The 23,957-nt window shown below is 50.7% G+C and overlaps 1 protein-coding gene across 1 annotated transcript in view; it reads right to left on the reverse strand.

Annotated features, from left to right (window-relative positions):
* The window catches only part of asb4 (ankyrin repeat and SOCS box containing 4), a 36,570-nt gene extending 15,901 nt beyond the window's left edge, over nt 1-20,669 (reverse strand). The window contains exons 1-3 of the mRNA XM_038796414.1: nt 20,621-20,669; nt 20,242-20,473; nt 308-607 (exon numbers count right to left, since the gene is read on the reverse strand). Of these exons, the coding sequence (XP_038652342.1) occupies nt 308-607; nt 20,242-20,419 (478 nt within the window). The 5' untranslated portion in view covers nt 20,420-20,473; nt 20,621-20,669. The remainder of the gene's footprint in view (nt 1-307; nt 608-20,241; nt 20,474-20,620) is intronic.
* Between the last annotated feature and the right edge of the window lie 3,288 nt (nt 20,670-23,957).

A 23,957-nucleotide genomic window follows, 5' to 3' on the forward strand; every position in this document is an offset into this window, starting at 1 on the left:
AGCTCCTACTTCCAGCTCATGAATGAGCAGACAGGGAAGATTTCTTAATAGGCAGGCCCCTCTAGGCCAATGTCATACATCACTCACTGACTGATTCAAAAGTATGACTAGTTGAGGCCTAATAGTAGCACTGCTTAAACAATGGGACCTAAAGTGAAGTTCAAAATACATTTTGGAAAGAGATCACCAAACTCAAGTATTCTTTTGCTTTTACTGGATGCATATTTGCATAGTTCTTTTTAATGTTATTAAGGAAATTAGAAACATTTTGACAAGAAAAATCTTATATCCTGCACGGTCAGCTCACCATTCCAGATTAGTAGTTTTGCACAAGAAATCGACTCCTTAGTTCTGCATAAATGTAACGGTGTGTGTCCACTTAGTGAAAAAGAGTTTACTTTAGCTCCATGATGTAATAGCATACTAACGCAGTCCCTGTTTTTCACATCGGTGGCAACATGTAAAGGTGCTTTCCCGTTCGGCTGATAGTTTATGTTAGCCTGGTGATCCAGGAGCACTGCAATACTCTCCAGGTTACCAAGCATCACTGATAAATGCAGGCCCGTTGTCCAGGATGAGCCGAATTTGTAACTTGGCAGCCAGTATCCTAGGAAAAAGGAAAGGACTGCATTAATCCCATAGATTTATAATTTGGATTGAAAAATCTTCTGAAGGGAAAGAAACACCTGCACTGTTTCTTTTTTTATTCTACTTTAATTATGTTTTAATTTGTGAGAAATGAAGACCCAACAACATTTTATGTTAGGAGACACCCCCACCCTCCCCCAAGTGAGTGTGTTTTCAGGGAGGAATGGTTGGGGCGGGTGAACCGTGTTAAATACGAGGGGTGACAGGCCCACCACATTCCTGTCCAGCTCCACCGCTGACTCGGTCTCCATAGTATAGTGGGTGAGCAGTCACTAAAATTGGAAGCCCACCCATTATTTTTAAATAATTAATAAAAAATTGAGCTTATTACTGATGTGTTGGGTACTCTGGATCTGTGGAGACTGTGGTTACCTCAGCAGTAACACATACAGGCTACCAACACTTGAAATAGTACAACACTATTTTATTAAACTAGAAACTGTTGAACATACTTTCACTGTGGGTCGACACTATGTTAGATTAAACTGAAGACCTATGCCTATCCTAACCAGTCTATACTCTCAGCACATGGTAAAGATCTGTGCTGCAAACTGTGAGCTCTGTCCTTCTCAGAGGCTGCATCCCGAATGAGCGGGAAAACTAGTCTGGCTTTATAGTGAGTGTGCTCTAACTGGTGATTGGCTGCGGTGTTGTGTGTGTTGATTGGTCTTGCTGTGTGTCAATCAGTGTGTGTCTGCACCATGATATACTGATGTGTATATTATGACAGTTACCAAGCCAATTGATCCATATTCCACACTTCTCACATCATAAAAAGCAGGCAGGTGGGAGTGAGGAGAACACTTTTGAAATCACTTTTTTAAAGGTGGGAAGAAAGCTACAGCGTTCAGGAAGGGTGCCTTTTGTACATCACAGACTCCTTACCCCATTGGGGACTGAGTCCGGCCAGGTGGTCGACATTTCAATAGGGGAGCAGTTTGGGAAGAGTGACAGGAAGGGTAGGGGGTTTTAGGTCAGACAGGCAGCATGGTTGGTGCAGGCTTGGAGGGCCGAAGAGCCTCTTCTTGTGCTGTAATTTTATTTGTTCTTTGTTCTATGAACCCGAGGATGAGGGGACAGAGGACAACTGCCTGCACCTGCATTGCGTGGCAGCCCTCCAAGTGGCCCCCATTAAGGTGACGATATGGGTGTGGTGAATTATATACCTCGTAATTCACACTGTATTGCCTTACATGTATTGTGTCCTTGTGGGCTCTGTATACGAGCTGTTGCGCGGCTCTGCCCATAGGGCGAGATGACGAGTTTGTACTGGGCTCCACCCTTGGCTCCGCCCATGGCTCCTCCCACTAACCGGAAGTATAAAGCACTGCAGTTGTAAGCCTGCTCTCAGTTCCTCTCGTCGCAGGCAGGCTCAGTTGTAAGACTATTAAAACCACAGTTTACTTCCAATTGTGTGTCTAGTGAATTGATGGTCACATCAATGGGTGAATCGAAACCCGCTTGAAATGGAGTTGGACATCATCACAGCGGTCTCAGAGGTCAGACAGAAGATGTTTGACTGCATCAAGCAGGGAATTCAAACCCTTGATTTGACTGATGCACAGGTTGGCCACTTATACGGGGAACCATTAGACATTGCTGAGACTATGATGACCCCTGTCATTTACGGACATTAGTTGGGACACCTCCCACTCATCGTGTTGAGAGACCACGGACCCAGCCTGTTGGGTCGGGATTGGTTGCGCCATTTGCAACTGCAATGGCAGCATATTCTCCAAATTGGCTCTGGTGGTTTGACTGAATTCTAGGAAGATGTATTTCGGCCTGGTTTGGGGAAGATAAAAGGGGCCATAGCGCGCATTCAGGTTGACCCGGAAGCCACGCCGCGGTATATCCGGACGCACCCAGTTCCTTATGCCTTGCTAGAGAAAGTGGAAACAGTGCTCACTTGTCGAGAGTTCCTGGATATTATTAGGCCCATCCGATTTGCCGACTGGGCAGCACCGGTCGTACCATAATAAAGCCAGATAACACGGTCCACTTGTGCAGTGACTACAAACTAACGGTAAACAGAGCTTCCCGGCTAGACCGATACCCCATGCCCCGCATCTCTACGTGGAACTCACGGGCTGACTTTCGTTCACAAAATTGGACATGAGTCATGCTTATTTGCAGCTGGAGTTGGACCCTGCCTCCTGACAATATGCTACTATTAATACGCACAGGGGCCTGTATGAGTACACAGGGTTGCCTTTTGGAGTCTCCTCTGCTTGTGCTATTTTCCAACGCATAATGGAGAACATCTTGCGACAATTACCACGTGTCGCTATTTATTTCTTGGTTACGGGAATTTCAGAGCAAGAGCACTTAGACAATTTGGAAGCTGTGCTAAAGCAGTTCTCGGAAGTTGGAGTCTGTTCTTCGGGCAAAATAAATGATCTACCTTGGTTATCGGATGGACTGCGAAGGCTTTCACCCCGCCGTGGAGAAGGTACTCGCCCTGATGGTTGCTTTGGGTCTTCGTTCTTTTTCAGCCTTGTAAATTACTACAGGAAGTTTCCCCCCAATCTGGCGACCATGGTCGAGGTGGTTACGACTCTGAATTTTAAAGACTCATTAATGGTCACATCATTGTGCATCTGTGAGTGGACCCAGACAGACTCGGTTCTATCCAAGGGTTGGCACGTGGTCTTATATGGTGGGTGGCATAGACTGTTCCCAGGAGAGTTGCGGGCATTTTCCTCCAAGCTGTCCGAATTCAGTGTCAAAGACGGTATTCTGCTGTGGGGGACACATGTGGCCATCCCAGGGCAGGAGCCGATTCTAAGATTGGCGGGGTGTTATGTTTGGTGGCTGGGCCTTGATACCAACATTGAGAAGAGAGCCCAGCACTGTTCCATTTACCAGGAGCATCAGAAGCTCCTGCCAGCCACACCCTGCATCACTGGGAATGGCCAGGCCTGCTGTGGGCACAGCTACATGCCTATTTCCCCGATCTTTTTCAGGGATCCATGTTCCTCTTACTGATTGATGCCCATTCAAAATAGTTTGTGGTACAGAGGATGGTGTGAACAGGGCCCCGTGAAACCACAGAGAAGATGCATTTATCTTTTTGCATGCATGGTCTTCCCGAAGTGCTTGACACTGACAATGGTACTCCTTTCACGAGTGAGGAGTTCGCTGGTTTTACGAAGATGAACAGGATAGGGCATATTCACATTACCCCGTACCACCAGCTTCCAATAGAGTGGCAGTGCAGACGTTCAAGCAGGGTCTCAAGAAACAGTCTTCAGGGTCCATGGACACTAGCCTGTCTTCACTCCGCACTCAGTGACTGGGGCAGCTCCCGTGGAATCCTAATGAGCCGCAGACCTGGTACCCGCCTCAGCATGGTTTTTCAGGACATTGGCATGAAAGAATGCCACAATTAGGAACGGCAGGGGCATTGCCCTTCTTGACACTGGCCAGTCTGACAGTTTGCACCTGGGGCCAGGTGGTTGTTCGCAATTTTTCCAAAAATATATTTTTATTCGCTATATTTTCATCATTTTCACCAGACAAAAGAAAAACAAGTACAACCCCAACAATATATAAAAAGAAACAATCCCACTCAAACCCAAGAAACCCCCTCTCCGATTTCCCCCCCTCAACAGTAACCAACTCCCCAAAGTGCATAATGAACAAACCCCAACAATTGTAGAACTGCTCCTTCACCCCCCTCAGCTCAAACTTCACCTTTTCCAGGGTCAAAAACTCCAGCAGGTTCCCCCCGCTACGTCGAGGCACAGGGTAGAGAAGCTGACCTCCACCCCAGCAGGACCCACCTATGAGTGATCAGCGATGTGAAGGCCAAAACATCTGCCCCAGCTCCTGCCTGCAACTCAGGCCAGTCCAGCACCCCGAATGGCTGCTAGGGGACCGGGCTGCACGTCCATATGCAAGATCCCCAGGATTGTACTGAACACCCTCCTCCAAAACCTTTCCAGCTTCAGGCAGGAGCAAAACATATGAACATGGTTCGCAGGGTCCCTCCCACATTGCTCACACACATCCTCCACCCCCTCGAACAACCTTGATTTTGTGAGGTGCGCCCCATACACTACCTTCAGCTGTATCAGCCCCAACCTCACACGCAAGGTCGAAGTATTTACCCTCTGCAGCACCTCAAACCACAGTCCCTCTTCCATTGCCCCCCAGCTCCTCCTCCCACTTTGTCATAATCCCCTCCATGGACACTGTCCTCCAAAGGATTCTCCCATGGATTGCGGAAACAACCCCCCACTCCAACCCTCCCACTGACAGTACCCGCCTCCAGCAACGAGGAGGCTGGCGCTATCTGGAAGGTTGGAAAAAACTTTCTTGTGAAGTCCCCAACCTGCATGTACCTAAACCCTTCCCCTTACACTAACCCATACATCTCTCCCAACTCCTCTAGGCTCGCGAATCGCCTCCTCCAAGGAACAGATCCTTAATTTCCTTAATCTCCCCTCCCTTCCCATCCCCAAATCCATCCTCCCTGGCTCGAACCCATGATTTCCCCTAATCGGCATCACCGCTGACCCATCTTCAAAGTGGCCAGCACCACCGGACTCACCAAGTACTTTCTTGAAGCCATCGGAAGTAGCACCATTGACAACATCTTGAACCCTGACCCCCTGCATGAGCCTGCCTCCATTTTCACCCACCAGGCCTCTCCCTCCTTGGTCCAGCCCCACACCTTCTCCGTATTCGCCGCCCAATAGAAGTACAGCAAGTTTGGGAGACCTAACCCCCTCTGCCTGTCGCCCTCTTGTGGTAGTATGACTAGAGGTACTACGGTACCTGGGAGTGTGAGCTACCATTGGTGGAGAAGGCTCGCTGCTCATTGGCCCAATTGTTTGCATTTCATTGGTCGGAACGTAAGGTATGCTCCGCCCAGTGAGGCGAGGTATAAGAACCCGTGTTCCCAGCAGCCAGCCTCTTTCTGTACTCAAGCTGCTGGGGAAACATCTTGTTGATTAAAGCCTTCAATTCGGACTACATCCTCGTTTCAGTAGTTATTGATCGCGCATCACCTCTCACCACGCCAACCCTCCTAATCCTGGCCACCTTTCCCCTCAGATGAACACGGAGATCAACTTGCCACTCCCCTGAAGAAGGACTTTGATAAAAAGACCGGCCGGCACTGGAATAAAAACAGGAATTGTGGCAAAACCTTCATTTTAACTGTCTGCACCAAGCCTGCCAATGACTGATCAGCCTTCACCCTCCCGGCCAAACTAGTAAAATTGTATTTTCGAAGCCCTCCCCAATCCCGGGCTACCTGCACCCCAAGTACCTAAAGTGGGTCACCGCCAAACGGAATGGCAGCCACCTCCCCCACTCCCGCCCCTACTCCTGGCGACGACACCAAGAAATACTCACCCTTGCATAAATTCAATTTATAGCCTGAGAATATGCTGAATCTCTGGAGCAGCTCCATTATACCCCCCACCAATGTAATCAGTTCCCAGATATACAACAGCAGATCATCAGTGTACAAGGACACACGTTGGCAACGGCAAAATCGCAGCAGGCGTCGGAATAATACCAAATTACGATGCTCCACGTCCCCAAAAATGGCCTCAATGTGTCGCACGCGTGTACCTGCAACACCATTTGCATATCATTAGTGGGCCCAGCCTCGATTCCCTGCCTCCGATGGGTCGAGTTCTCGACGGCGCGGTCCACGTGAACCTGGCATGGTGGCTGCTGAGAGAGAGAGAGGGCGAGCGGACAGTATCCAGCACCTCCATACCTCGCTGACAGCTGTGCCACTGGCTGGGGGGCTTCTGCCAGGGCTGGGGGGAATAGTGGGGGGGTGGCCAGGTGATGGGGTGTGGGGTCAGGGTGGACAGGTGCGCAACACCATTACCGCAGTCGGCAAGGCAGCCATGCGATTGTGCATGCCGCTGACCGCCCACTTTAAATCTGGTGCCCTGGGTTATATAGGTGACACTCCCGTGGCACCCCCCCCCCCCCCCCCCCCCCCCCCTTCACCTCCTGCTCCCCCACCGCCCCCTACACGCCTGCTCTATCCTCCTCACCCAACCGTGGATACTCCAATCCATCCAGGGATGCCCTCACCTCCCGCTCCTCCCCCGGTGGCTCCGACCTATATAGATCCTTATAAAACTTCTTGAATGCTTTATTGCTCTGCCCCGGGGTCACCACCAGCTTCCCCATCTTGTCCCACAACTGAACTATCTCCCTCGCTGCCGCCTCACTCCGGAGCTGGCCGGCCAGCATATGCCCTGCCTTCTCCCCGTGCTCGTAGACCATCCCCTTCACCCTTCTCAACTGGTGCACCGCTTTCCCTGTGGACAACTGGTCGAACCTCGCCTGCAAGCCTTTCTCTTGGCCAAGAGGCCCGGGTCTGGGTCCCCCGGATACCTCCTATCCACCTCCAGAATCTCCTCTATCAATTTTTGACATTCCTCTCTCCTCCTTGACCACCTTAGCTTTGAATGAAATCACCCCTCCGCACCACCACTGCCTTCAGTGTTACCCAAATCACCGACTGCAAAACCTCCCTCGTGCAGTTAAACCCCACATATTCCTCAATCACATTCCCAATCTTATCACAAAAGCTTTAGTCCGCTAACAACCCCACGTCCATTTTCCACCTCGTCCTCTGGCCATCCCTTTCTCCAAAACCACATCCAACCAATGCGGAGCACGGTCCAAAATCACTATTGCTGAGTACTCCGACCTCCTAACCCCAGCCAATATAGAATATACAGTGCAGAAGGAGGCCATTCGGCCCATCGAGGCTGCACAGCCCTTGGAACGAGTGCCCCACCCAAGCCCACACCTCCACCCCATCTCCGTAACCCAGGAACCTCACCCACCTTTTTGGTCACTAAGGGCAATTTACCATGGCCAATCCACCTAACCTGCACATCTTTGGACTGTGGAAGGAAACCGGAGCACCCGGAGGAAACCCACCCACAATAGCACCTTCCCCACCATGAAAAAGTCTATCCTCGAGTATACCTTGTGTACCAGATGAAAACAAATACTTCCCTTCCCTCGGGTGCTGAAACCTCCATGGGTTTCAGCATCTCCCTCATGAGCTCAGCAAGCGCCTTCGCGCCCCCCCCCCCCCCCCCCCCCCCCCCCGACTGGGTAAGTGAGCGTGGCTGAGACCTATCCACCTTAGGTTCCAACACCATATTCTCCATGCCTCTCACCACCCCCCCCCCCCCCCCCCCCCATCCACCATTGTCACAGTGCCGGGCCCTGCCCTTCAGGCCTGACCCACTCTTTGTTATTGTTGAACCCTTCCCCCTTTCGTAGAAACCCCCCATCCAGTTCCTCTTGAAAACATCTTTCTCAGTAACGATCCCATCCCCCCACCTTTCATATCTCCCAGGCCTATCGAAACCTGTTTGACCAGGTTCCAATGACCGCGGCCCCTCCCCCCAGCACATTCCCGTTCACTAGCTAATCTTTCCTTACTACAGTAGTAAGAAGTCTTACAACACCAGGTTAATGTCCAACAGGTTTGTTTCAAACACGAGCTTTCGGAGCACTGCCCCTTCCTCAGGTGAATGGTTAGATTCACCTGAGGAAGGAGCTGCGCTCCTAAAGCTCATGTTTGAAACAAACCTGTTGGACTTTAACCTGGTGTTGTAAGACTTCTTACTGTGCTCACCCCAGTCCAACGCCGGCATCTCCACATCAACATCTTCGCAAAGTACTCAGTCGGCCTTGAACCCTCCACCCCTTCAGGCAAGCCCACAATTGGTAAATTCTGCTACCTCGACCTGTTCGTCAGGTTCTCCAGCTTGGCTCTGAGTCCTTCGCCACCCTCCGCAGCTCCTCACCTATTGAGGTGAACTGGTCACTGTGCTGCGACAGCTCCTCCTCCACCCCTTCAACTTCTATCCTTGCTCCCGTACCTCGGCCGATGTCATCCTTTCAGCTGTCTAAATAGAGCTGGCCAGTATGGTACAGGCTGGCGAGGGACCAGTCGTGAACTACTGGTGCTGTGTAAATATCGTTGTAAATAAAAGTTACTTTCTGTTTGACTCAACAAACTCATGCTGGACTCTTCATGGCCCTCACAAAAGAAGCTCATTTATTATACACAGGTGAGACCCTTCCGAATCTCCTAGCAGGCCAACAGCTGATTCTTCTACCTACCATCATCTGATGGGTTTGAAGGTCGTGATGCCATATATAATCACCAGTCCAACACTACCACTCACTACAGCACACCTGTCTTCATCAGACTATGCAGGATGTCTGGAATCCCTGGAATCCAGGAGAAAAAGGCTAGAAGCCTCAAGAAGTTTGTACCTTGATCCAACCACTCTTCCCCTGAGCCCATGACCTGCGAGATGCCCATGCCCCACTTGGCCTCTACCTGCTGCATCTGGAGTCTTCGTGCATCCACACCCAGCAAACCATGTGGCATCCCTTTGACCCCCTGTTTTGTGGGCATTTCATGCAGCCATGTTCCAGCTTCCCTCCCCTTGGTCTCCTCTTTGCTTTCTGTTGTTCGTCATCCTCATCCACCTCCTTGCACCTCTGCTTGTGATCGTGAGCCCTCACACTTCCACCCGTTTCCCTTGCCCTTGCAGAGCCTTCCTTCCACATTGTCCACATTGTCTAATAGACATGCTGTTATGTAATTTGGACATTCTGAATTCTCCCCGTATACCTGTACAGGTGTCGGAATGTGGCGACTAGGGGCTTTTCACAGTAACTTGCTTGCAGTGATACTTGCTGGTTTAGCACAGGGCTAAATAGCTGGCTTTTAAAGCAGACCATGGCAGGCCAGCAGCGCGGGTTCAATTCCCGTACCAGCCTCCCCGAACAGGCACCAGAATGTGACGACTAGGGGCTTTTCACAGTAACTTCATTGAAGCCTACTTGTGACAATAAGCGATTTTCATTTCATTAATGTAAACCTACTTGTGAGAATAACGATTATTATTATTATCATCAGGCCATTTCGCTGCCCCTCAAGCCTCACCTCGCACTCCACCCCCAGTTCACTTTAATCCTTTGTTGTGGTGACTGTATGAGACCCACAGCACAATGATACACATTGCTGTGTGGAACCGGGGGGAAGGAGACCGCGGGAGACTGCGGTACTCCCCAACCCCAGGTGGTGTACTGATCCAACTTACTGACACAAGAGAGTCCATGAGTCCAGCAGCACGGTGCTGCCCGAGAAGTCCAGCTCGCATGGGAATGGAGGGTAGGAGCCAGTCTGCCCCAACAGAGTGGTGAAGGGCACATCAGGAACAGTGCAGCACTATGACAGAAAGGCTTTGGCGCACTCACTTTAAAGGCCCTTGCAAACTGAGGATCGCCTCTTCAGACAGCATAATTTCACATTTCAAATCAACATAATTTCACATCGGCATGACACAAGATTGGAAGCAGGGATTCCTGCATGCAACTATTTTAATGAGCATTCGTGATATGCAAATTAATGCAAATTGCATTCGCACCACCAGCCATTGGGAAGATTGACCCACCATTAACCCGTGATTGGGAGAATTGCAACCTGATTTTACACTACTGTAGCGGGTTTCTGACTTTTTTGGCTCCAGAGAGATTCTTCGCTCTCACCCACCTGTTGCATGTGGGATGGGAGAATTCTGTCCAATACATTTTCAATATCTACTATGCACACAACTTTATTATAATATTTAAATTCCTCAAAACACTCATATATAGTATCAAGATGGCGTGGGATAATAGGTAAGTAGACAAAAGGACAAGATTGAAGTCAATGGAAAAGATTCTTGAGAATCATATACAGTGTTAAACAAGTTATTGGGCACAATTTAACGAAATGGGAACAAAGTCTCATAGCGAGCATGTTTAGCCACGTGTTTCCCGGTGCTCGTAGCGTCGAGAAACACAACGCTTTTAAATGTCACTCGGGTTAGATACAGGGCCTCAGCGGGGAACACGCGGCCGATGCCGCACAAAGTCCCAGTTTCTGCACTGAGGAGCTCCACTTGCCAGAACTCCTCACTGTAGCAAGAAATCAGGACACTAGATCATGACCCCTGAACCTCCCGTAGCCTCAACTCACAATGAGGGGGTCCCAACGCCACCCCTCGCTTCCCCCAACACCCACGCAGGGCATCCCCCCCCCCTCGCTTCAATTGCCATTGCATGAAAAATGCCAGCTTGGCACCTCAGCAGTGCCAACCTGGTACCGTGGCAGTGCCCCTTCCAGCTGGCAGTGCCCAGGTGGCACCAGAAGTGTCAGGGTACCACCCTGCCCAGAGGGCAAGCACCTGCGAGCCTCCGATACCCTGAGAGACTCCCATGAAATCCAGCCTTGATATCACCCTCTGTTCGCTGGATAATTATGGATTACAAAGGCCATCGAGCTCAGCTCCTCTCATTCAATACAGAATGATGTATGAATATGTGCAATAGGAACAGGAGTAGACCATTCAGCCCCTTGAGCCTGCTGTGGTATTTGATAAACTTGCCTAAATTATACCAATGACTACAACTCAAAAGTATTTAATTGGCTGTGAAGTATTTGGGTCATTGTGCAAGGTGCTGTATAAATGTCCTTTCTTGACGCCTGCATGAAGCAGGCAGAGTTACTGTGGCAATGGTGACATTGGAGGCCCAATGTTGATTGTTTCAGGATAATTAACCACAGAGGAATCAACTGGTGTTAAGAAAGTAGCTACAAAGATAATAATAATTATTATTAAAAACTGACACTGACACAGCTGCTCAAAAAAAAATCTGAATTCTCAGCCAGTTATTTTTAAAAGCCAGTCTTTCAGGTCTGAACTCTGGCTGCTCAGCATGAATAATGAGAAACTGAAACATTGAGTGGAGGTTCCCCCCCAGACCCCAGTGTTTGGCACTGTCTACACCCATGTCTCCTGGGCCCTGAATGGAGCAGATGGCCATTGGTTTCAGTAAAAGCACTGTAGTCCCAAGGACTGGGATACAGAATAGTTCACTGACCTCACATGAATGGTCAAGGTCAGTGAATGCCTCTTCAAATGCCACGTGGACCGCACCATTCACTACTCCCTTACTTCACTCACCAACATGCTCAATCAATCAATTCCTTACTCTGAAACACTTAGCACACTGCATAGGGCAGCACGGTAGCATTGTGGATAGCACAATTGCTTCACAGCTCCAGGGTCCCAGGTTCGATTCCGGCTTGGGTCACTGTCTGTGCGGAGTCTGCACATCCTCCCCGTGTGTGCGTGGGTTTCCTCCGGGTGCTCCGGTTTCCTCCCACAGTCCAAAGATGTGCAGGTTAGGTGGATTGGCCGTGCTAAATTGACCTTAGTGTCCAAAATTGCCCTTAGTGTTGGGTGGGGTTACTGGGTTATGGGGATAGGGTGGAGGTGTTCCCCTTGGGTAGGGTGCTCTTCCCAAGAGCCGGTGCAGACTCAATGGGCCGAATGGCCTCCTTCTGCACTGTAAATTCTATGATAATCTATGATACCACATACCCAGATATCTCAACTTGCAAACTCTGTCAGCTAATCAACTGTGGCAGACTCATCATTCAAATGCATTGCACCACACTTACAACGCTCTAGCAGGTTAAACTGGCACATAGCCAGAGACAGTCACCTAACTGAGAGGGGAGAATGGAGAGTGGGGGTGATTACATGTCCTTACCCCCCCCCATAAAGAAACTTTGTGCTGACAATCACTGGTGTGGTCACAACTGGAGCTGTGGCCAGTGGTGGGGCTGAATCTAGAGAAGGTAATGATATGTTCTGACCAAATCCACGTTCTCACATCCACTTCTGATGTACAAGCCACAGATCATGGCTGGGATTCTCCGAGCCAGTGGCGGCTTGGCGAATCGGACTTGACGGCGAGACGGTCCGCGATGCCGGTCCGATGCCGGGACTCCGATTATGCGGCGACCGGACAATTGCCGCCAGCCACGCGATCGATCGATTGATTGATTGATGCAGCGCCGGTCGGGGGCCATTGAAAGAGGGCCCCACGGTGATTTTCCGCGGTCGACCGACCGAGTTCCCGCTGGTGTGGTTCTAACATGGTTCCACCTGACGGGAGCTCGGACCCGTGGCCGCGGTGGGGGGGGGGGGCAGGGTGATCAGGCTCCCGGGGGGGCCTTCACGACGGCCAGGCCCGCGATCGGGGACCACCGATCGGCGGGCGCCTACCTTCTTCCACGCCGGCCCGCTGTGTGGCTCCGCCATGTTGCGAGGGAACGGCGCGGACGCGGCTGCCGCTGCATGTGCGGACCTGCGGCCGGCAGTGCAGGGCCGCATATCAGCGCTGGAGCTGCATGGAGCACTCCGGCGCCATACTGGCCCCTTGTGGGCCACAGAATCGCTGGGCCAGGAGGCCCGGTGACGCCGGCATGAAACACTCAGGTGTTTACGCCGGCGTCAACACTTAGCTGCCGTATTGCAGAATCCCGGTCCATGTCTCTCTTGCTTTTTCCCCTGCTTCCCTCACCTCAATCTCGTACTTTCTTTCAGATATCCAAGTAGGAGCCGAAAGTCTAAGAGAAGCAGGACACTGGTGATGAAGCGTCACCAACACTTGATTTCACCCTCACAGCCACCAGCTGAAAGACTGGCATATACTTCAGATGGTAACCCACCTAACTTTTGGACACTAAGGCACAATTTATCATGGCCAATCCACCTAACCTGCGCAGCTTTGGACTGTGAGAGGAAACCGGAGCACCCGGAGGAAACCCACGCAGACATGGGGAGAATGTGCAGACACCACAGTCGGAATCAAACCCAGGTCCCTGGAGCTGTGAGACAGCAATGCTAACCACTGTGCCGCCCTTCAAAGAGCTGTTAAGTTGTGTGAGTAGCTTGGATGAGGCAACGGTTAAGAATTATGAGAAAATGTTTGGACGCACACATACCTTTGTACAAGTAACTATATATCCCTATCAGCTAATTCCTCTCAAGCATTTGAGAAGATCTCATTCTGGACTATGCCAAGAAAGTAACTTACTTTTGCTTGATTTTAATTAAGTTGGTTTCTAAGGTAACATCTGTGAATATGGAGGTAATACTTTTTCCTCCTCTCCACCCATTTTCAGGGGTAGCACAGTTTCCAGTCCCTCCCTCTAGTATACAGATGAGAATTTGGGCCCTTAAATTCCTGCCAGCTACACGGGCGCCCCCTTCTGGCAGCATGCAGCACAAACAGGTCCTGATCATTTAATGTGTGCAAACACTGAATCTGAAAGAATTGAACTTGCATTGAAAATGTGCCTTTCACAACCTCAAGTTGTCCCAAAGCACTTTGCCACTCGAGTGGCACGTCAGAAGTGTAGTCACGTGTCATGTGGGAAACATTTTGTTGGAAACAGCCATGCAGGAAGTGATTGGCGTCTCCACAACACTCTGCTTTACATTCAGTACACAAGAGGTTTTGGGAAACTACAGATTTGGTCGGCCAAGTTTCCAGCAATACTTTTGTCAACTAATATTTAAGTAATTGTGAGAAAATGGTCGTGAGAAAGTGTTTAAATTAACTGTAAAATTTCAGTTCCTATAGAGTTGCTATCAACATCATGATTGGCTGTAAAACAACATGCCCATGGAAAAAATCTACAGAATCCATAAAGTGCAGATGGAGGCCAAGCGCTCCATCAAGTCTACAGCGACCCTCTGAAAGTGCAGCCTACCTATACCCACTTCCCCCGCCCCATTAAGGATTAGATGGGCAGCTCAGGGCCTTTCATGCATCGGTGCAGACTGGATGGGCTGAAGGACCTCTTCTGCATTGTGATCCCACGCATGGCCAATCGTCCTAACCTAAATAATTGGCTCAACTGGTTTAAAATGAAAATCCATTAAAATAAACAAAAGCAATAACTAACAATGACTAGTAACAGTTACTAACTGTCCCAGTCACCTATTCCAAACAAGATTCTGTATTATTTGCTGTTGATTTCTCATTGGAGTTTTACAATCTTGGTTTGTGATTTGATAGATCTTAATTTATATTATGCCAAGCTTGTTAGCCTTTCCTTTTCAATGTGTGTCATAATATACACCAGTACATCATGGTGCAGACACACACACTGATGGACATACAGTAGGACCAATCAACATGCATAACACCACAGCCAATCACCAGTTAGAGCACACTCACTATAAAGACAGAGGGCATCACTTTTCCCGCTCATTCGGGATGCAGCCTCTCGGAAGTACAAGAGCTTATAGTATAGAGCATAGATTCTCATCATGTGCTGAGTGATTAGACTGGTTAGGACAGGCACAGGTCTTTAGTTAATCTAACAGCGTGTTAACCCACAGTAAGAGTATGTTCAACAGTTTATAGTTTAATAAAATAGTGTTGTACTATTTTAAGTGTTGGTGGCCTGTATGTGTTTCACGGATCCAGAGTACCCAACACATCATGGTACCAGTAGTTGAGGGATGTTAGAACTTCTTAGACCTATCTGCAAGTGATCTGCCTTCCACCAGCTTACAACCATCCAGCAACATGGACAGTGTCCGCCTGCCGCCGCCGCTCCGCATCACCGGTTAGCTCGGGGCCAACTGGAAGATATTCAAACACGCTTCCAGCTCTACCTTGAAGCCACAGACCTGGAAGCTGCTTCAGATGCCAGGAAGATTGCTCTCTTCCTCTCCACAGCCGGGGACCATGCCATCCACATCTTCAACTCTCTCACCTTTGCCGATGGTGAAGATAAATCTAAATTCAAGACAGTCCTTCTCAAATTTGACAGTCACTGCGACATCGAGGTGAATGAAAGTTTTGAGCGCTATGTCTTCCAACAGTGTTGCAGAGTAAGGATGAACCTTTCCAGTCCTTTCTCACCCATCTCCGCATCCTTGCGCAATCCTGTAACTACGGGTCCACATCCGACTCCATGATACGCAACCAGATCGTTTCCGGAGTTCAGTCGGACCCCCTTCACCAGCAGCTCCTCAAGGTAAAGCAGCTCACCCTAGCGATTGCCATCGAGACCTGCATGCTGCATGAACAGGCCACTAGTCGCTATGCCCACATCCAAGCGGCTGAAATGGCGCGGCAAGCTCCCCACGAGGCAGAACGGGTCCAAGCAATCAAACAAATTTAGAGCCTCAGCCTGGATGAGGGCGGCCATTTTGCGCGCTTTTCGCGGGCTCCTGAGCTTGGGTGCACCGAACGAGGGGACGTCGACGCCGACGAACGTACTGCGCACCTCGCATGATCGCACCGCGCATGCGCGGTGGCGCAACGAATGCACTGACGCAACAGCGTGCAGCAACTATGGCTCTGCCCATTTAAAGCGGCAGTGTCCTGCCAAATCCCGATGATGCCTGCAATGTGGCAAACTTGGTCACTACGCTGCCTTATGCAGATCAACTCAACCTGTCAGCTTTCGTCGCTCCAGCCAGCCTCGCAGTGATGTCCGGGCCATTCAACCCACAGTCACCGAGCCTGATTCAGACCTGTCACCTGATTTTGACACCGAGGACCTGAAGGTGCCTTTTCAAGTCGGCATAATAACAAAAAACAGGGTGTCCCCGAAGCACAGAATCCAGCCTCTACCGATACACAGCATCGATCCGGATGATGAGTGGTGTGCCACCCTTACGGTCAACCGGTCCCAAATACGATTCCGCCTGGACACCGGTGCCTCCGCCAACCTCATTGCACGGTCTGACCTCCAATGCCTTTGTGTCAAACCAGCCATCCTGCCATCAGCCTGCCAACTATTAGATTACAATGGCAATGCCATTGCTGCCAGCGGCTCATGCCAACTTGAAGTGATGCACCGGTCACGCAAAGCCATCTTGCCATTTGAAATCGTAGGCTCTTCGAAAGCCTCCTTGCTCGGTGCGCAGGCATGCAAGCTGTTGAACCTAGTTCAGAGGGTTCACTCTCTCTCTCCTGCTGACGTGTATGCCTTTCCGGGCACTGACTTCAGGGCGCACCTCAACGCCATTATCAACCAGTACCATGATGTCTTTGAGGGCATGGGCACGCTCCCGTACAACTACAAGATTTTACTAAAGCTGAACGCCACGCCTGCGGTGCACGCACCTCGCAGGGTCCCAGCGCCACTTAAGGACCACCTCAAGCAGCAGCTGCAAGACCTCCAGGACCAAGAAGTGATCTCCAGGGTCAGGGAACCAACCGACTGGGTCAGTTCCATGGTATGTGTAAAAAAGCCTTCCGGCGAATTGAGAATTTGCATCGATCCCAAGGATCTCAATCGCAATATCATGAAGAAGCACTATCCAATTCCCAAGCGCGAGGAGATCACATTTGAAATGGCTCACGCCAAGCTCTTTACCAAACTCGACGCCTCAAAAGGATTCTGGCAAATCCAGCTTGATGAATCTAGCAGGAAACTCTGCATGCGGGGCAGCACGATAGCATGGTGGTTAGCATAAATGCTTCACAGCTCCAGGGTCCCAGGTTCGGTTCCCGGCTGGGTCACTGTCTGTGCGGAGTCTGCACGTCCTCCCCGTGTGTGCGTGGGTTTCCTCCGGGTGCTCCGGTTTCCTCCCACAGTCCAAAGATGTGCGGGTTAGGTGGATTGGCCATGCTAAATTGCCCGTAGTGTCCTAAAAAGTAAGGTTGGGGGGGGGTTGTTGGGTTACGGGTATAGGGTGGATACGTGGGTTTGAGTAGGGTGATCATTGCTTGGCACAACATCGAGGGCCGAAGGGCCTGTTCTGTGCTGTACTGTTCTATGTTCTATGTTCAATACCCGCTTTGGAAGATATTGCTACAACAGGATGCCATTTGGGATCATCTCTACGTCAGAAGTGTTTCATAGGATCATGGAACAAATGATGGAAGGTATTGAAGGCGTTCGCGTCTATGTCGATGACATAATCATCTGGTGCACCACCCCGCAGGAGCACGTTAATCGCCTCCAGCGCGTCTTCAGACACATACATGAACATGGCCTCCGCCTCAACAGAGCCAAGTGCTCTTTCAGTCAGACAGATATCAAATTCCTAGGGGCCCACACCTCCCAATTGGGTGTGCAGCATGATGCGGACAAGGTAGCTGCCATTACAGCTATGAGAATGCCAGAATACAAGAAGGCGGTCCTCCGGTTTTTGCGGATTGTACATTTTTTAGGGAAATTCATCCCTAACCTCGCCTCTCATACCACGGCTCTCAGGAACCTGGTCAGGAAGATGACAGACTTCTAGTGGCTCCCTGCCCACGAGCATGAATGGAGGGAACTCAAAGCTAAACTAACCACGGCCCCGGTCCTGGCTTTCTTTGATCCAGCAAAGGAGACCAAAATTTTGATAGATGACAGTCAATCCGGCATTGGAGCTGTGCTCCTGTAACGTGATGAGGCCACGTCATGGGCCCTCATTGCATATGCGTCACGGGCAATGACCACCACGGAGCAGTGCTACGCGCAGATAGAAAAGGAATGCTTGGGCCTTCTGACCGGTGTTGTGAAATTTCACGATTATGTCTACGGGCTTCCTCAATTCACCGTCGAGATCGACCATCGCTTGCTGGTCAATATAATACAGAAGGACTTGAACGACATGACACCTCGCCTCCAACACATTCTTCTCAAGCTCCAGCGATACAACTTCCAGCTGGTGTACACCCCAGGCAAGGATCTCATCGTGGCGGATGCTCTCTCCAGGTCAGTCAACACTCCATATGATCCAGCGGGGTTTGTCTGTCAGGTTGCCGCTCAGGTGGCGTCCGCGTCCTCCAATTTACCTGCCTCAGTTGAATACCTTGTCCAAATTTGCCGTGTAACGGCGGCTGACCCCCTGCTACAGCGTGTCATGCACCACCTGATGGACGGGTGGCCCAAGGGCCAATGCCCTCAATTCTATAACGTTAGAGATAATCTGGCGGTAGTAGATGGGGGTCTCCTGAAATGGGACCGCATTGTCATCCCGCATAGCATGCGCCAGCTTGTCCTGGAACAATTACACGAGGGCCACCTGGGCGTGGAGAGGTGTCGCCGATGGGCCCGAGAGGCTGTGTACTCGCCCGGCATTAATGAAGGCATCGCCAACACAGTGCTCAATGCCCCACTGGTCAGCGTTTCAGCCGGCCCAACCACGAGAGACACTGCAGCCCCATGAGTTGGTCACGTCATCTTGGACCAAGGTGGGCATTGACCTGTTCCACGCGCTGGGTAGAGACTATGTCCTGATCGTGGACCACTTTTCAAATTACCCGGAGGTGATACGGTTGCACGACCTCACCTCGTCTGCAGTCATTCGTGCATGTAAAGAAAACTTTGCTCGACACGGCATCCCGCTCACGGTGATGTCCGACAATGGCCCCTGCTTCGCCAGCCAGGAATGGTCCAGCTTTGCCCGGCGGTACAATTTTGCCCATGTGACGTCCAGTCTTTTGTACCCCCAATCCAACGGCAAAGCAGATAAGGGAGTACACATCGTCAAGAGGCTCCTATGCAAGGCTGCCGATGCTGGGTCTGATTTCTACCTTGCCTTGCTGGCCTATCGCTCCGCCCCACTGCCCACTGGCTTGCCGCCAGCCCAAATACTCATGAATTGCACCCTGACGACAACAGTGCCGTCCATCCATGTACCAGATCACGACCATGTTCCGGTTCTTCACCGAATGCAGCTGTCTCGTGCGCAGCACAAGGCGCCTCATGACTCCCGTGCTGCTGATCTCCCCACTCTCGCTCCAGGTGACAATGTTCGCGTCCATCTCCCGGATGGTGGCTGGTCTGCAACTGCTGTTGTCCTTAGGCAGGTGGCCCCCCGCTCGTTCCTGGTTCAGCTACCAGATGGCTGTATTCTGCGCCGCAATCGACGCGCCCTTTGCCTCGTTCCACGCTCGCCACGTGATCCTCCGGTGTTGCTTCGCTTCCCTGCTGACCCTGCCACGGAATATGCAGAGCTTCCTGTCACTCTGCCTCCCCCTGACCCGGCGGCTCTCGACCCACCCTTGAGGCGGTCAACCAGAATTCGTCGTTCACCTCAGAGACTAAACTTGTGAACTTTACAAATTTATGGAGTCTCTGAATTGTTTCTTGCTTTGTTTGATCGTTTTCCTGGTTTGTATGTAGTGTTGTTCTCGTTCATTTTATTGCATACTAGTTCTCTGCACCAGGCACCTTCCCTTGTATATAGCTTAGTTTTCATGCACATAGTCCTGTAAATATGTCTTCGCACCCCACACGTCATTAGGAACATTATCACCACACATTACTTATTGCCACAAACATACATTTCTTCAAAAAGGGGGGGATGTTATAATATACACCAGCATATCATGGTGCAGACACACACACTGATGGACATACAGTAGGACCAATCAACATGCATAACACAGCAGCCAATCACCAGTTAGAGCACACTCACTATAAAGACAGAGGGCATCAGTTTTCCCGCTCATTCGGGATGCAGCCTTTCAGAAGTACAGAGCTTATAGTGTACAGCACAGATTCTCACCATGTGCTGAGTGATTAGACTGGTTAGGACAGGCACAGGTCTTTAGTTTAATCGAACATTGTGTTAACCCACAGTAAGAGTATGTTCAACAGTTTATAGTTTAATAAAATAGTGTTGTACTATTTTAAGTGTTGGTGGCCTGTATGTGTTTCACGGATCCAGAGCATCCAACACATCAATGTGGTTTTAATCTGATTAAAAATACCTTGTTTATAAGCTGCCAAAATCATGGTTTCATCTTCCACTTCAAAAATGGTATCAACTTCAATCTTCTTTTTCCTCAGGATGTCCTTCAGAGTTTTACAGTCATTATTTTGCAAGGCTTGTAAAAACGTTGCTTTAAGTATTCTGTCAGCACGGGCCTGGGGTCTTTCAACTTCCATTTTCAAAAGCAGTACAATTCAACTTCTTCATAGTAGTCCTCATGAGAAAGTGAGCTTGAAATAAATAAACACTATGAGAAACTTGCTTCGTACATGTAATTTAATAGGTTTGTCATGTGGAGCTTGCTATTTATAGTTATGGCTTCTGTAAAAGTCATCAGAGTTCATTAGCTTTCTCAAATTTTCTGACCTTGTCCTCACCTGATATTACTTACATACACAAACAAAAAGAGAGGCACTCGTGCTTCCAGCAAGGTCCACTGGCGAGCAATTAGCAGCAACTCTGATGATTTCCATCTTTTAAAACCAGTGGCACTGAAGCTATTTATGTCAACGCAACCTTTTCCCAACTCTGCCATCCCACTGCCCCCACTGCAGATCTTGACTGATATCAGTTCACTCAGGGCGAAAGCCAACAGGAGAAGCACTGAGTGCACCTCTGATGTGCATCCTGGTGGCTCACGTGGACATAGCGGCTGAGAGCGGAGGCCTAGGCAGTTTGAGGATCACTGAGAGGGCACTGGGGGGTTGAGGGTCGGGTCGGCAGCACCATGAGGAGCTCGGGACAGTTAGGGTCACCATTAGAACACATTACACCCGAGACAAGTGAAGCCTCTGTCGTATTATTCCGCACTATAGGACGGCCTGCACCCGCCACCACCGGTGCCCTTCGCCCTCCCCCGGCACCAGCCCCCAGGCACAGTGGTCCTAGATCTGCCCACCCCCACCAAGGCATATCAGATGCAGGTGATGGGTTTGAGCGCCCTGTCTGGCATGAGTCAGACTATGGCATAGATTGAGGAACGCCAGAACTCACTTCACAGTGGGTTATTATTAGCATTCTGCCTGGTATATTGACCCGCTGATAGTGCCAACACACTCCCATCATCCTGGAGCGATGTTGCACAGACCCTGGGAGAGTAGAACAGGGTGATGGGGGGGGGGGTGGAATGAGATGGGGAGTGGAAAAGTAGGTGGGGCAATGATTTGGGGGGAGAGGTGGATTGGGAAGGGGGAGGAAGAAGGATCGGTAGGAGAGGATGGTGGGTGTCATAATATACACACAAGTTTATGATGGTGCACAGACAGACACTGACTGACGACACTGAACGGCCTGTAGTGCGGATGAAGACACGTCCTATGAGAAGCGAGTGAGGTTGAGGGCCTCTGTGGCCCTCCAGGCATTCCGGACCATCCCCGCCACCTATCCTCCATCCTCTGACTGCTCACGCAGGTCCTCCCCAGGCTCATCCTTCAGCCCCTGCTGGCCCAGTTCCTCCTTGTCTTCCTCCTCAGAGGTCCCACCTCCTCCACCTCCAGCACGTCACCCGCTGCTGCGCCAGGTTGTGGAGGGCACAGCAGACCACCAGAAAGCGTGCCTCCCTCCGGGCAGTGTACTGCAGGGCTCGACCAAATCAGAACTGCATTTTGAGCAGTCCAATGCACCGCTCAATGACAGGTTGGGTGGCAACATGGGCCTCATCATATCGAGTCTCCGCATCCGTCTCCGACCTCCATTCTGGCATCATCAGCCAGGACCTCAATGGGAACCCCTTATCCCCCAAGAGCCAAACTGTCATCCAGGGGTATCCCTTGAAGATGCCAGGGATCTCCGACTGCTCCAGAATGTAGCTGTCGTACATGCTCCTGGGGAAGCGTACGCACACGTGCATGATCTTGAGGTGTTGGTCGCACACGAGTTCGGCGTTCAGGGAGTGGAACCCTTGCTGGGAACATTATCTGGTTCAGGTTCCCTTCCCGATCCACACACTCACCCTCTGGCCGCGGGATATCCCCAGTGCTGAAGCCCAGCTCTTAGCTGCTGCCTCTGTGGTGCTGATGGCTCCAGTGTTTAAGTAAGATCTCCAGGCTCATGGTCTGATTGGGATGCTAGGCAGTAACACTCGCCTGTGACATGGCACATCTACCTACGGGAATCCACTCAAGAGCTGTGAAGTGCTCATATAATTAACAATGCCAATTCTCTATTGCCAATTCAGCTGTGCAGCCAGAGATTGCTACAGTCAGAGGGGGTTACGGTGACCTTCACCATATTAGTACAGTCATGGCTCTGTCCTGGGGGTGTTTGATGGGACGGACAGGCAGCAGCTGGAGTTGCCTCTGGTATGGATATATACAATCCAGCAGGTTGGCCTGTTGGACCCGCGGGAGCTGAGCTCCTCACTACCCAGTCTAGGGCTGACCCCCACCAATAGCGCCCAACCCCGCCGACCAGGCCCATTCCCCCGGGGTCTTCTCCACCACTCTCCCATCCTCCAGAACACTGGGGCAGCAGCTTCAGTGCCATGGGTAGATTGCCTGATTTTGAAGATGGCTACTCACCTCTGATCCCCACAGCAGCCATTGCTGGCTTCACATTTTTAAATCGGTATTCTGAAGGCGCCCATGTGACCACTCGCTGGGGAGGGGTTAGATCATGGGAGGCAGTTAGGTAGGAGATCCGTCACATTAACGGCATGGAGATGGGCATTAATTGGTGATTATTGGTTTCCCGCCATGTCTAGGCAGGATCCGGATCCCGCCAATGGGAGCAGGCTGGTTAGATCGGACACTGGTCGGCACCTGGTGTAGATCCCAATTTTGGCCTCCCCCGCGATCTAAGCGGCTACCACGGACCCATATGGGGCACAATGCAGCCATTAGGTTGTCTCCAAACTGGGTATGAACTTTGGAGTTTACAGTTTTATAAACCACTTGGATAGCCTCCTGATCAGGTAAGTACAGCACCCTGGGAGGAGAGAGGGTCACACCCAGGCAGTATCCCAGCAGTGCCAGGGAGCAGTGCTAGGGGGCAGTGCAGGGGAGCCCACCCCTCCAGCGTGATGTCATAGGACCTGTTTCCAGGATTTGCTTTGACCAGTTGTCAAAAAAATATGGCAGAAAAATCCAGCAGTGGATTCGATGGGCTACACACCACTTTTCCTGCCTGAGTCAACACGTGGTCGGCAAAGCTTAAATTCTGCCCTATTGTGACTGGAATTCTCTTGGAGGATTGAATGACGGCTTGTGATGCAATCTCTTTACTTCAGTCCACCCTGAGTAATAATCGATGACAATGTGGAAGATTTCTCCATTAAATTTATATAAGTCTGTTCCCAGGCACTCCCAGTGCCTTGATGGAAAGGTAGAAGATAACAGTGGTTCTTTTTGTTCTTGGCTGTTTAGGGCACAAATAAGGAAGTTAGAAATAATTTCATCTGGAGCACATAACGCCTGGCCAATCGACTGATTATTGCACTCTCATATGATGTTTTACTATTCCAAGATGACCTTGGTGAAGTCTTTGAAAAACATTGAGCCAAAGTGCTCCGCCTCCTCCATCTCGGCCTGTTGAGCGGCCGGCACTCCAGCCTGTGCAGCCGCCACCTGCCCCTCTGCAGCCTGCCCCTCTGCTGCAGCTTCCCCCTCCTCTCTGAGCCGACTCCACTCACGCAGCCGCACGGCATCTCACAGGGCTGCAGCCATCACCATAGTGGCCAGCATCGCGGGTTGATGTCTGAATGCCATTTTCTGAAGG

The sequence above is a fragment of the Scyliorhinus canicula genome, chromosome 5 (genome assembly GCF_902713615.1).
Source record: "Scyliorhinus canicula chromosome 5, sScyCan1.1, whole genome shotgun sequence".
NCBI lineage: Eukaryota > Metazoa > Chordata > Chondrichthyes > Carcharhiniformes > Scyliorhinidae > Scyliorhinus > Scyliorhinus canicula.